This window comes from Gossypium raimondii, chromosome 6 (genome assembly GCF_025698545.1).
Source record: "Gossypium raimondii isolate GPD5lz chromosome 6, ASM2569854v1, whole genome shotgun sequence".
Lineage (NCBI taxonomy): Eukaryota > Viridiplantae > Streptophyta > Magnoliopsida > Malvales > Malvaceae > Gossypium > Gossypium raimondii.
In genome coordinates this window covers 25536556-25550844 of record NC_068570.1, presented here as the reverse complement: position 1 = coordinate 25550844, position 14289 = coordinate 25536556, and the positions used below count along the sequence as shown (strand labels likewise).

At 32.5% G+C, this 14289-nt stretch overlaps 1 protein-coding gene across 1 annotated transcript; it reads left to right on the top strand.

Moving 5' to 3' along the window:
- Positions 1-719: 719 nt before the first annotated feature.
- On the top strand, positions 720-2085 carry LOC105774476 (L10-interacting MYB domain-containing protein). The gene is made up of 2 exons (XM_012596980.2): positions 720-1319; positions 1408-2085. The coding sequence occupies exons 1-2, from the start codon at positions 981-983 to the stop codon at positions 1423-1425; spliced, it is 357 nt and encodes a 118-aa protein (XP_012452434.1). The 5' UTR covers positions 720-980; the 3' UTR covers positions 1426-2085.
- The last annotated feature ends 12204 nt before the right edge of the window (positions 2086-14289 follow it).

Below are 14289 nucleotides of genomic sequence, written 5' to 3'. Positions count from 1 at the left end.
ATTTGATGTTTTAAAAAAAGAAAAAAAATATTACCTTCTTATTGTTTTTTTTTTAATTTAGCAGAAAAAAAAATATTACCTTCTTATTGTTTTTTTTTAATTTAGCAGAAATGTTTTCTTGGATTTATTTGCTTGTAGACTGTGTTGTGGTGTTTTGGAAAAAGTGTTAGACAGTATAAAACAAAGGTTGGATTCGGATATAAAAATCTTATGTTTGATCTATTTAGAAAAATATATTTTATTTCTTGTTTAAGTTTATTTTTAAATTTAAAATTTGAACTTTAATAAGTAGTTAAACTAATGTTTAAATCTAATTATATCTAACAATATGATAGCTTTGGCCTTAGAGATGTAACTAAATTACCCAGCTTTGGATTGTGAATTTATTGATAAATGATTGATTTGGTTTAATTTATTGATAAATAAATGGATTGATTTGGTACAATATCTTTTGTAAATGACACATTTGGTATAATAGTGAATTTATTGATTAAATCAATAGTAAGTACAATATCTTTTGTAAATGATTGATTTGGTTTATTTTATTTCTCTTTAACTATTTTCAGCTTATTCTCAATCAACCTATTCTAGAATTCCTTGGTTCTTGGACTTGACAAGGTAAATCCCATTTATTACGTTTCTTTCATTGCTTCTGCCTTGGATTCTAAATAGTTAGTGCAGTTAACATTGATGTATCAATTTGCAAAATTCTATTTATCTTTTTTCTTAAAGAAATGAACTTTACCTCTATAGACAATGGGAGCTAGCCATGTTATTGCTGTTAGGCTAATTTATTGAAGTTTCATTGGATATTGGTAATATAATAAAGACATATAACATTTACTGTCGGGTCCATTTTTTGGTAAAATTAATATTAGAGGAAAATATTTTGATACACATGTAAACTAATATACTTATGTGACATTTGATTTTCTTGATTGTTTTACTGGCTAAAACGAATCTGTTGGTATACACAATAGATGAGTACTTCGGCGGTTGAAGTTAGTGGTGAAAAGGTGAAAGCAATGTGGGATAAGACATTGACAGAAAAATTTTGTGATATTTGTATTAAAGAGATATTAAAAGGCAATAGGCCCGATACTTATTTCACAAAAGATGGATGGTTGAAAATAATGACCAACTTTGAGAAAGAAACGGGAAAGAGTTTTTCACAAAGACAACTTAAAAATAGGTGGGATGCCCTAAAAAAAGAATGGAAAGCTTGGAAGAAACTTAAAGGCGAAGATACTGGTCTAGGGTGGAATCCTATAAAAAGAACCGTTGATGCATCGGATGATTGGTGGGAGAGTAGGCTACAGGTACATTAACAATTCTAAATATTTTTGTGTTTTCTTATTTATGAGGTTATTGATAATTGTTGTTATTAAACTATCATTTTAAATGTAGGTTGTGCCTGAAGCTTAAAAATTTCGAACTTCGGGCATTGATCCTGAATTCAAAGGGAAGTTGGATCAAATGTTCATGGGGATAGTTGCAACAAGTGATAAAGCATGGGCACCTTCTTCGGGTACACTTCGGACTGATTTTTTTGAGGATGTTACCAATGAAATACCTGAAGAGAATGAAGAAGAAAATATGAGAAATGATGTTCACATTTCAAATGATGTTCAAATTGATGGGAACGGTCAAAAAAGAAAAAACCCTGAGAAAAATAGAAAAATTATGCAATGCAGCTGACAATATGAGTCAAGCCACATCTAGTTTGACTCTTGTTATGGATCCATATGGTATTCCACAAGCAGTCAAAGTGCTTGACAGCATGTCGGAAGAAGATCCAGAAGCTAGTCCGCTATACTTTTTTGCACTTAAATTATTGCTCAATAAGGACAAGCGAATTATGTTTTTATCAATTAATCCCAAGATTAGAGCTTTGTGGCTTAAGTCAGAAATGGAGGATAGTTGAACACTTTCTGATCTTCTAGGGTTCAGAGATATCTATTATGTGACTAAACAACAATGCTAAACTAGTTTTATCAATAGTTATTTATGTTTGGTTTTTGGACATTGAATTTATGTTCTACTTATTTATGTGTAATCTAGTTTTATTAATAGTTGTTTATGTTTGGTCTTTGGATATTGAATTTATGTTCTACTTATTTATACTAAATTAGTTTTATCAATTTTATATATGTTTTTGGATATAAAATTTATTCACAGATGATGAGTATAGTTGAGAATTACAGTGGTGATGAAAATGATGATGAAAGGGAAAAGAAAGATTTTACAAAGCATGGAATGTTTTAATCGATTATTTGTTGCTGCATCTTCTTCCGTGCAATTATATTACAAGAAGTATATATTGAGGCAACCATGCATGGATTCAAAACAGTCAGGTGAGACATGGATCCGAGAGATCCTCGATGGTCATGAATCACGTTGTATGGTTAATTTTAGGATGTCTAAAATGGTATTCACAAGTTTGTTGAGAGTTTTGGAGACAAGATACAACTTGCAAACTTCAAGAAACATATCTTCTACTGAAATGTTGGGAATTTTTTTATACATCTTGGGCACCAGCGCAAAATTTTCCCAATGTCGAGAAAGATTTCAGAGGTCTGTATCAACAATAAGTCGACACTTTGCAATTGTGCTTGAGAAAGTTTCAAGGATAGCCACTGATCTAATTGCACTCGAAGATCTTTTTTTTAGCTCAATACCCGAACAAATACGTAATGATTCTAGATATATGCCGCATTTTAAGGTTAAAATTTAATTTTATATTATTATGTTTTAATATATTTGGTTGACTAAAAATATGCACGAGAGTAATATGATTATTTGTTCAGGATTGCATTGGTGCAATCGATGGTACTCACATTGCCGCTATTCTTCCACCAAATGAACAAATTCCCTATATTGGAAGAAAAGGTATCCCGACTCAAAATGTTATGGCAGTATGTGATTTTAATATGTGTTTTACCTTTGTCATGGCTGGATGGGAAGGATCGGCACATGACACTAGAATATTTCTTGATGCAATTCTAGATCCGAAATACAAATTTCCGCACCCACCAAATGGTTAGATATTTTTTTTATATGTGATTTTTTAAATAATAAAGTATAAGTTCTGGTATTGATAATTTTAATAAAGTAATATGATTAATTGTTTGTTATATTATGACTTGTAGGAAAATATTATCTTGTTGATTTGGATATCCTCAAATGAAAGGTTATCTTGAACCATATAAAGGTCAGCGATATCATTTACCTGACTTTCGTAGAGGTAGACCGGTATCTGGTAAAGAAAATGTATTCAATCATTCACATTCATCATTACGTAGTATGATTGAACGAACTTTTGGTGTTTTGAAGAAAAAATGGGTCATTTTAAGGGACATGCCAAGTTATTGTTTTGAGAAGCAAACGATGATCGTTGTTGCTACAATGACGATACACAATTTTATCCGAAAACATGTCGGTCGAAATGATGCAGATTTTATGGAATACGAAGATATTAACTAGGCATATGAGAATATTATTGATTCAGAAAATGCGCATGGTCGAGAAAGTGATGATGACGACGACGACGATGATGATGGTGATGATGATGGTGAATCAAACAATTCAAGTGGTTTTGAAATGGAATTAACAAGAGATGCTATAGCATCTAGATTAATGAATTCACTTTAAATTGTAAATGCTATTGACAAATTTTTAGTATTTATATTTGGTATATAAATATTATCCCTTTTTAAAACTTTAATCCAAAATATGTAATATTTTAATTCATTAGGTTTATGTTTTTTATGTTATGTTAGTATATAATATGAGTTATATATTCAAATACATTTTAAAATAAAATAATACAAATGTGTTCAAAGCATTAATTAAAAATAAAAATAATTTTATAATAATACAATCATGTCAATATCTAATTACAAATATTTAATTTTTATATTTAAATATTTAAATATAGTTTATATATTCTAATTAAATATTATAAATAATTAATATTAATTACTTAGAAATATTTAAAATTAATATTATATATTAAAATATTAACAATAAGTTATAATAATTTTTTTTATATTTTTGCTAAAATATCATAATATTAACTAATTTGAACATTATTTAAATACATATTTGTTACTTTATAATCTCATGTCTAAAATGGACATTTTATTCTTCAAAAGCACTTTTTGACAGCAATGCCAAAGACTCAAATTTCTCAAAAGCACTTCTCAAAAGCACTTCTCAAAAGCAATAAAGAACTGGCCCTTGGACAACATGATCTTTTTTAGTGCCATTGGCCATAACCATTTATGGTCTTACACGATATAGTCTTCTTTAGTGCCATGGCCATGGCCTTGTCCTTTTAGAGATTTGTGTCTTTAGTCTTGATGGACCCCTTTGACAACTCCAGAGACAGACACAAAGTGATCATGTATCAACTCACTCATGACAGACATTATTATGCTTACCGAACACACTTGCACTTTCTATAAGACTCATTCTTACTTTCAGACATAAGCACACCATAGTCATTTAGATTCAAAAGTCTTACATTTCTTAACAGATTCATCACATCATACTTTAGTAGATTCAATCTCATGCTTTGGTCACCTATGATATGAACTCGCTTACGGGGTGTAATTGAGTCTTTGAAATGCCCAATCGTCAAATTAATCAGTTCTTGTTTTACTTAACAAATAGGTTAATTTAAAGAAAGAAGATAGTAAAAACAGCAAATAAAAAGATAGATTAATGGAAGGGTGGTTTTTTTTTTGAAACGAGCTTAAAACAAGAAAAAAACCCTCAATAGAAATTAAGAATCCAATTCTTAAATTTTTTAAGGTGATTGGCGGAAAGCTGGATAGAACCGAGACCTGCTATCTAGTAAGATAGGAACCAACGGTATAAGAGATGAACGCCACAGTCGTAGGGTGATAAGTTCAAGAAAGAATTCAAGGTGGACGCCACTAGCAAAGATAAGCCAGTTTGAATCCCGAAGAACAATGAGAGCTGAAAACTCACAAAGTTTATATTTCATTCAAATGACAAAAGTTTAGTAATGTAACCTTGCAAATGACCTATTACAAGCTACATATAGACACAGAGAATGACCATTTAAATTCGGCATCAATGTGTTCACACAACTATTAAAAATGTTCACTCTTAAAGCATTAAATCGGTTCTTGAATTTGGCTAACTCAGGCACTAGCCGAATGGACACTTTCTTCCCCCTTAGTGCATGCATGTATACTTAGCCATGAAGGTTTCCTTAAGTTCCATGAATGTTCAGCCCTTAACTCCTATTCAATCCCCCTGGCCGAATGATAGGTGCGTGGACATGCATTTTCCTTAATTGAATCTTTAATGTGTCTTGACCACATGAATGGACAGTTTGCATCTAGCTGATTCATTCCCCCTTCTTTAAATGCATGAATGTGCTGATACATTGGCTGAATTCATGAGGTTGGAATCCCTTAAATATTGTACATGAATGCTTCCAGGCATGAACCGAATACTCCTCTCCTTGACACTATTCATGCGTATCCATTAAATGCCAAGATTTCTTTCACCTTAAGTATTGCTGGAGACATGTATTTGAATACCATACAATCGGTCACAATGTACCCACATTGAAGGCTGATTCTTGGTACACCAAAACATGAATGGATGCTTCTTTGAAAACCGTATGTGCATGTACTCATTATTGATGTTGGTGCATAAATTGTCCAGGTACTTGCTCTCCTTAAAGTAGCTTGAATGAACATGAATATCCAGCTGAGATCAGCTCCCAAATGAACATGCACAATCAGGTGCATTCTCCAGATTATTGAACTTCAATAAATCAGCAAGGTTCATGGTTCAGCCACATGAATGAATTTCCAGCCCCCATTTAAACAACCTATAAAACACATTAAACACTTACTTAAGCTCACAAATAAATATGTATTAGAGTATTACACATTTAAGAAAGCTGACTTCATAACATGTATTAAATCTGTCCAAATAAGAACATATTTAATAAATCAAAATTAAACATGTATGAATGTTGTCCTAATTGAAAACAAGAATTAAAGCTGTATGAAATTGGACAAAATTAATAAACTTAAAAAATATTTAAAATGTCCAGATTTTGACACATTTAAACTCTAATTATTGATGTTTAAAACCATGACATATTTATGGAACTTTAATTAACTAACTATAATAACTATAACTGAATTAATTTATTTATTCCAGCCATTAAACTTGCAAGCTAAAGAAAACCAGAAATGAGCTAGAAGTAGAATGCATGGCATGTTTGGATCGTAAGTCCTTGATTGCTCAATAATTCCAGCAGCCAAGTTAACAATCTGAGATTAAGACCTCATTTTGCACTTGGGACCCTTGAGCGTAGGCCAATTCTGATGCCATCGAATTGTCTCGTGACATGATGTGGCTGAGGTCGTAACATAGCCTCCCTCTTGAAAACGATTTGTCCTCAAATCAGGCCATTTGCTCGTGAAAAATCTTTCAAGATCGCGAACCCCTTCGTTTAGGAACCTGACAAAATTGCTTCCAAAATGTGAGAATCACAAAGGGTCTGAAAAGATAAAAGGTTATTTGCATGTCCTCCCTCTTTAGAAGGATGCCATTTGAAATTGTCACCTACACAAAATTCAAACAAATTAGTGACAATGTAAGTTACGGGAACAAAATAACTAGTTGGTTTCCAATTCAAGAATGGAACGCATGAACCAATGCCAGACTAAAGGTTATGAATGGATCTTACCTTATCAATTTGAACCAAAAACTTCATAGATGGCAACAAATCAGAATCACAAAGCATTCGACAGTTAAAATCTTGGAAAAGAACATTCCATCGTTCAAACCCCTTAAACAAAAACATAAAACAATAATCTCCGGGATCAAAAATAAGGTATAAACATGCAAGTCATAAAGTAATTGAAAGCTATAAACATGTAAGTCATACTTGAATATATTCACCCATAGTGGAGAACCAAAATTCCCGCAATCATAGTTCACACACTTCATTTACAAAAATAACGTTAAGTCACAGAACAAATGAAAGAGGCCTATATGTTTATACAAGGTAGTACTATGATGCTCACCTTCTCGTAATGATAGCCTAGGAAAACATGTTCCAAGTTTGAACACATGGTTCTGATCACTTGTTTTTGAATACAATGAAAACCTTTCATTCAAAAACAATGCAAACATGCTAGACAAATAGGAATTAGGCATGGATTTGTTCAAGCAATTAAAACTTTCAAAATACATTCGAACAAGCAACGATATCCACAAAATTTCCTTGCAATGATTAAAAGAATTCATGTAACAATCGAAACAAGCAAATTAGGTGTTTTACATGAATACCTTTGATCGCATGCAACAATCATGTTTTGTTGACTTATAAGTGGAGCAATGTCATCAATGTCCACAACATCTTGCAATTTGATGTGGTTTGAATCAACATGAATCAAATGATGATAGAAATATGTCAATACACTATTCAAAACAGGTTCAGCAATGAAGCTCACGTCATTGAGCATTTTAACACAAAGCAAAAGATAAAAGAAGTTATGCAAGTCACCTTTCAAAACAAATACATCAATTCCATTCAAGGTTAAACAACAAAACAAACGATTAAAAGAACTTTCTTTGAGACAAAAAAATGGCCGAATTTTTCAACAAAAGTCAAACAAGGTTGAATGTCAAGAGGTTTCTTACCTGACTTTCCTTCGTAAGTTTGAAAAATATTCTCACCATCCAACTTACCCTTTTCAATCACTTGAAATCGACGTTCATTGGCAAGGTAGTGAAGCTGGAACTTATCTTGGGTTGGAAATTTATAAACCTGTAATGAAGAGAAATCACAAGGCAAAATCGAGTGGAGATTAGCAAAAATATTCCTCCCTTGTGTTTGAATATTTTCTTCACTCATTTATTTTTCTAGCTCTTTCTCTTTTTTCACAATCTCTTTTGTTTTTGAAATCTCATTGACACAGTCATTTCTCATCGTATCTTTTCTTTCCCTCTCATTTTTCTTGTTTTTATTTTCAAACTCTTTTTCAAAATTCTTTTCTGGCTCTTTTCGTTCAAGCTCTATTTTTCTTTCAATCTCTTTTATTTTTCACTCATTTGCTTTCATTAAAAACTCTTGCCTTTCTTTTCTTTCAATGTTCTCTTCTTTCACGTTCTTATTACAATATGGGGTTAATATGGAAGAATCAAAATGAGAAGATTTTTGTCGGGTAAGAGGGAACAGATTTACATATGAGACACAGCCAGCTCTCCACGATTGAACCTCCACAGATGAGTATCTTGATGTACTCGAAGAGATGCTTATGCCTTCTTGATTGTATCCTCGAAAGTCTTCGAACTCGTGGTTCGCTTTACTTCGACTTGAATTCCTCGACGAATAGGAATCATGACTTGGTTCTCTTCTTAAGAACTCATAGGAAGATGAACTCCTTGACGATGACGATGGACTCCTTGACGATGACGATGGACTCCTTGACGATGACGATGGACTCCTTGACGATGACGATGGACTCCTTGACGATCTTGTTTTTTTATAATCTAACTCTTTTTGTATTTGCTGGAATTCAGATGGCAGAATCCTTTTCATTTCTTGCTCCCACATTTGGAATTCTAACTCAAAAATTTCTTGAGACATTATTTCAGCAAAGGATTAGAAAACAAAAGAAGAATTAAATAAATAATAAGTCTCACCAAATTCAAAAATCCTCACCAATCTCTCGCAAAGAAAATAAAAGATGACACTCCCCTTGTGTTTGCACTCGATTATTTGGCTTTTACCTCATATAATGAACTCTCCTCTCTACGCATTTTACCACTCAAATTCACCTCTCGAAGTTTTTAAAGATTTCCTTAGACTTATAAGAAAACTTGTGGTTCGGCTTCAAAGGCTAAAAATAATAGGATTGATGCAAGGTAATTAAGTAGGCTGAAATTTTTTTTTGAAGAGTGTGGCTACAAAAACGGTTTCTTTAAGAACAAACAAGAAAGATCGGGAATGTCAAAAACACTTTTGAAAGCTAACTTTTCTTTTGTCGAAATGCTCAAAATCAAACTCCCACTTTTGTATTTCACTTTTGTATTTTTCCAACTTATATGCACAACACTTTTTTTTTACACACGAATTTTTTTTAATTCAATTTTTTTATTTTTTTTATAATTCTGGGAGTATAAAAATGATAAAAATGTACTTAATATGAAAAGCTTTGATACCAAATGATACAAACTCGCTTACAGGGTGTAATTAAGTCGTTGAAATGTCCGACCGTCAAATTAAGCAGTTCTCGTTTTGCTTAGCAAATAGGTTAATTTAAAGAAAGAATATAGTAAAAACAGTGGATAAAAAGATAGATTAATAGAAGGATGTTTTTTTTTTTAAATGAACTTAAAACAAGAAAAAACCTTCAATAAACTAACTATAACAACTACAACTGAATTAATTTATGGTACTTTAATTAACTAACTATAATAACTATTTATGGAACTTTAATTAACTAACTATAATAACTATAATAACTATAATCGAATTAATCTATTTATTCCAGCAACTAAACTTGCCACCTAAAGAAAACCAGAAATGAGTTGGAAGTAGAATGCATGGCATGTTTGGATCGTAAGTCCTTGATTGCTCAATAATTCCAGCAACCAAGTTAACAATCTGAGATTAAGGCCTCATTTTGCACTTGGGACCCTAGAGTGTAGGCCAATTCTAATGCCGTCGAATTGTCTCGTGACATGATATGGCCGAGGTAGTATCAACCTGGCATAGAAGTTTCTAGATAAGAATAATACACATGCAAGATTCCATCTAGGGACTCACCTTACTTCCATGTTTCTCAGCTCCAAAGCTCTAGATCTAGGCTTTCTTTGGAAGATCGAAAAAAACCACTGTTACGGAGCACAGAAACTAGTCAAAATTCACTCCTATACCTATTTTTTTGTAATCACTAACAATTCAATCCTCCACTACTGCTGTATGTCCTTTACCTTACCCATTTTCTCAAACTTACTCTTTTTCCACAACATAGCAGGGAAGACTATCTATGTTACCTTGACATGAAGCACTCATAGGTGAGGATCCAGATCAACATCTTCATCTTTTTAAAGGAAGGAAGCACTTTAGATTGTTTTAGATCTGGATCAGGGAAATAGTTCTTGGAGAAGGTGGAAAAATTTCCCCTTTTTCAAATTTTGACTATCTAAATATTGCGTCAAAATCCCATTATATTTGCCATATAGGTGGTTTACAACTTTAAGAAAATGTCTGCGACAATTCATGGTTATATTTGTAAATGAATATTTCTGGGTCAAATTCATCGTTTGTTCCTAACCATCTTATTAGAATATAATCAGCACCTTAAGTAGCCAAACTTGGTATGTAACGCCTTATGGCAATATTCCACTTTCTTCTTTCAAAATTCCTCAACACTTTACTAGGTTTCACTCCTATAAATGTCTCACATTCTGAGACATTTTTCTTGAATATCCTAAATGTTAACGGTCTGCCCAAATCCATTCTCCAAAGTATTATTTGGGCAGGCAGAACCACCTACTATTTTCCTCCGACTTGTTCGCCTTACCAAGACTTCGTCCAAGGGCATACCCATAGACTTCGACCTCTTGGTTCAATCCAACACCGTACTTACTCAAAAGCTATTCCACAATTCTTAATCCTAAACAACACTCGAGCACTAGGGCTTCACCAGGCGGGTTGTTACAACTCTCTCTCACTTAAAAAAATTTCTTCCTCGAAATTTCTAACTTGAAGGATTACACTTGAATACAATACTACTGATTTTCCGCCAGACACGTACTATAAGTTGGGTGCCTCTTTGAATTTTAACTACCATCCCAAAGTTCCTAAACATTTCACTTACTTCCTTAAGACATATGTAAAACATACATTAGAGAATTTGAACAGTTTCTCCTTCTTGGAATAGCTTCCTAAGCAAGTTGTTTTCATAAAAGCAGTACTAAAACTCTTCATCGATTACTTTGCAAAATCATTCGAAACCCTAAATTTTATTTATTGAAATCATCTACAATCTTTTTCTTTCTTTCCTAATTTTTTTATTCAAGGTAATTCCTTCCACTTTTCTCCTTTTAAATATTTAATTCTACTTCCCTACCATGAGAAGAACCACCGTCAGAAAAAGGGGCCATGACCAAACTATTAAATTCATTTCTCGTGAATTATCATCATTCACAGAGGCTGAGGTTTGTGATTGCGAAACCACGAAGGAAGAAATGATTCGATTATTAGGAGCCTGAGGCCTCTGAAATTTGCGTATGATTTCTAGTTTCTCGATCGATGTCATTTTAGTGATAGTTCCCTGAGTTTTATCTTGCTTTTCGTCTTGTTCGAGGTTGGATTCCATCTGCCTCACAATCCTTTATTTTGTATCGTAATTAACAGCTACGGTATTGCACCAGGCCAATTATTTGCCATGTCCTGGTGGAACTTGGTGGCATTCTTCATTCACTGTTGCATTCATAATGAGAATCCACTTTTTGGAGTCTTTCACAGATTTTATCAACTCAAGGTTCAAAGATCTAGAGCTTTTTTGGTGAGGACCACTTCAGCATGAGATCTGGTTGCGTGCCTTTTATCAAAAATAAGATTTATAATCTTTATTTGAGGAAGGATAAATATATTAGGGTGGTGAGTAAGCTTAGTTTTGGTTTTGGTTTCCCCACTAAATGGTTTCTTCCTCGAGAAAGTGTCTATGACGCATGTCAACGCTTATAAGGCTGAAGGTGGTCATGTTCTTAATTTGAAGGAGTTGGTTTTTGTCGGGGATACATTCCAACATTGTTTACAGAATCAAATTCTCAATGGTTATAGCCTAACCTTTTCGTAATTAACATTTTGCACTGAAACAGTTTTGGACAACAGCAATAGGTTAACTTTGAAAAATCACCATAAATTGTGCAAATGAAATTAGAGGATGAAAAAAATATGGAATTAAATCTTACTAAGTCTAGTTTCTCATATAAGAAACGTTGTAAGTAATGGAATTGTAAATCATGAGATATAATAGATTTTGTGAGACAATGTCAGAATGATTTCGGGTTCCCCTGTTATGACTTTGGAAAATCATAAAAATTGTACAAATATAATTATGGGTTATAATTTATATGTTTAAAATCCTTAAATAGTCTATTTTCAATATAAATAAACAGGGATATCATCCAATTTTTTATAAGGAGATAATTAAGTTTTAGTGAAGAAGGGTTGGAACTGTTAGACAAGAGAATGAGGTGACTTTAAAGAATAAAATGTACTTATTGGCTAAACTAAAAATTCTGAAAATTTTATGGTAATAATATATGTGATTCTAGTTTTAGATAAAACTAAGTTATCTCAATTTGGAGTTCTTTAGCTCAAGATATAAATAATTTAGTGACTGTGAATCAAGTTGACAACTTTGAATGAATATATAAATAAATGGTGAAATTATAGATAATGTTACATATAGGCATGTTATATACATTAAGGATGTGGAATGGAGAGGAGGAGGAGGAAAATATATGATTATTCAACTAGCATGAGTTTTCATTAAAATGACCAATTTACATGTTTAGGTTCAAGGACTAAATTGAACAAATATGAAACTTTAAGGGTAAATTTGTAAAATGTCAAAAAGTGACCAATTTGCATGAAATGAATAGTTTTATTATTTAAATTAGTAAATTGAATGAAATATTAATTTAGATCAAGATTGGGTGGAAATTCAAGAAAATAGAAATTTTCCAAAATTTCCTCAATTTTGTTATTTCGCAATTTAGCCTAGTAAGTTCGTATGAACTATATTTTGTATAATTTTAATAGAAGTGAATGCTATTTGGTAATTAATATTATATATATATATATATATTTGTGTGTGTGTGTGTGTGTTTTATTATTGGAATTGAATTATTATTGGTAATAGGTATAATTATTAGATGGTTTGAAATGATTATCTAAGCTCGATTGGGTTGGAAGCTTGTTGGAGATATATCACATTATCCATTGGTTCTATTGGTAATTTTGGATGATTTGATTCTAGTTATAATGACTTGTATAAGTTAAATTGGTTAATGTTAGCTCATAAATGTTTTGATTTTGATTGGTTATAAATTTGAATGCTTGATGAAATGAAATGTCTGAAAATTAATTTGTAAACTCCGGTAATACTCTATAACCCTATTCTGGAGAAGGATACGGGTTAGGGGTGTTACATTAATAAGATAACATTTAACCAAGAACTCATGTGTATTTCCATACAAACAGAAATCATAGAGTAATCACTAGCATTTAGAAAGAAATAAGAAAGAATCAAATGGAGAATACTATCCTTAGACAACTCGACTAAATCTCTCTATTCCCTCTTGTCTCGCACTTAGGTCTCCTCGTCAGGAGCCAGTCTGCATCTAGTTTTCATGTTGGCTCACCCATGAGAGGCTTAAGCTGCAATGGTCGTAAGCTTCAAGGTAAGATGATGAAGATGATGATGGAGAGAAAAAGCTCCATTTTTCTTCTCATGTCTACCTTTTTTGTCCTCCTCCAACAGTACAAGTGTTCTTTCCTCAAAATTCTTATGTCCTTGTACATACAGGTTGGCTATACCAGACTGGACAGCTCACACAGTTTTGGTTCTTATCCAAACAACTATCAAGTGCGATGAAAATTTTGGATGCAATTTGGAATTAACTCATGCAGCGACATTAATGCAATAAGATAGCAAAATTAAGGATAAAATAAGCTAGGATTCACTGAGTTATAAAATGCAATTTACTAAACTGAAAATGCTAAAATATATGCTAAGGATAACTAAATGGAAACAATTTAACCAATAAGTAAGGGGGAAAACCTATGTTTTTTCTAGTGCTATCACAAGACTTGAGGGTCGACTACCAACAAGAGAGAAAGGTGGGAGTATTGAATGATGTGTTGGGTATTATCGAGGAAATATTCAAATCTAGTGAGTCATATGCAGAAGAGCCACCATACTTTTTGGACATTGAGGAATAGATCCCACAACACAAGCTGACCGAGGATATACCCCATCAAAGACATATCCAAATGGAGATGGAGAACTTAGAAGAATTTGAACTTGTATATCCAACGTCGATGATTCTATGGAAGGTGAAACAGAGTGGATTGGATTTTGATGAGAAATGGCTCGAAATGAACATATAGAAATGTCTTAAGTCAAGGTAGGATCGATTTGTGCATTTGCTGAAGGTGGCTTGATCAACCCAATGATAAACAAGCAAAGGGTTAAAAGTTTCTAG

Bases quoted from the DNA above. Each gene is read 5' to 3' on its own strand.
- LOC105774476 (XM_012596980.2), top strand. From the start codon at position 981: ATGAGTACTTCGGCGGTTGAAGTTAGTGGTGAAAAGGTGAAAGCAATG.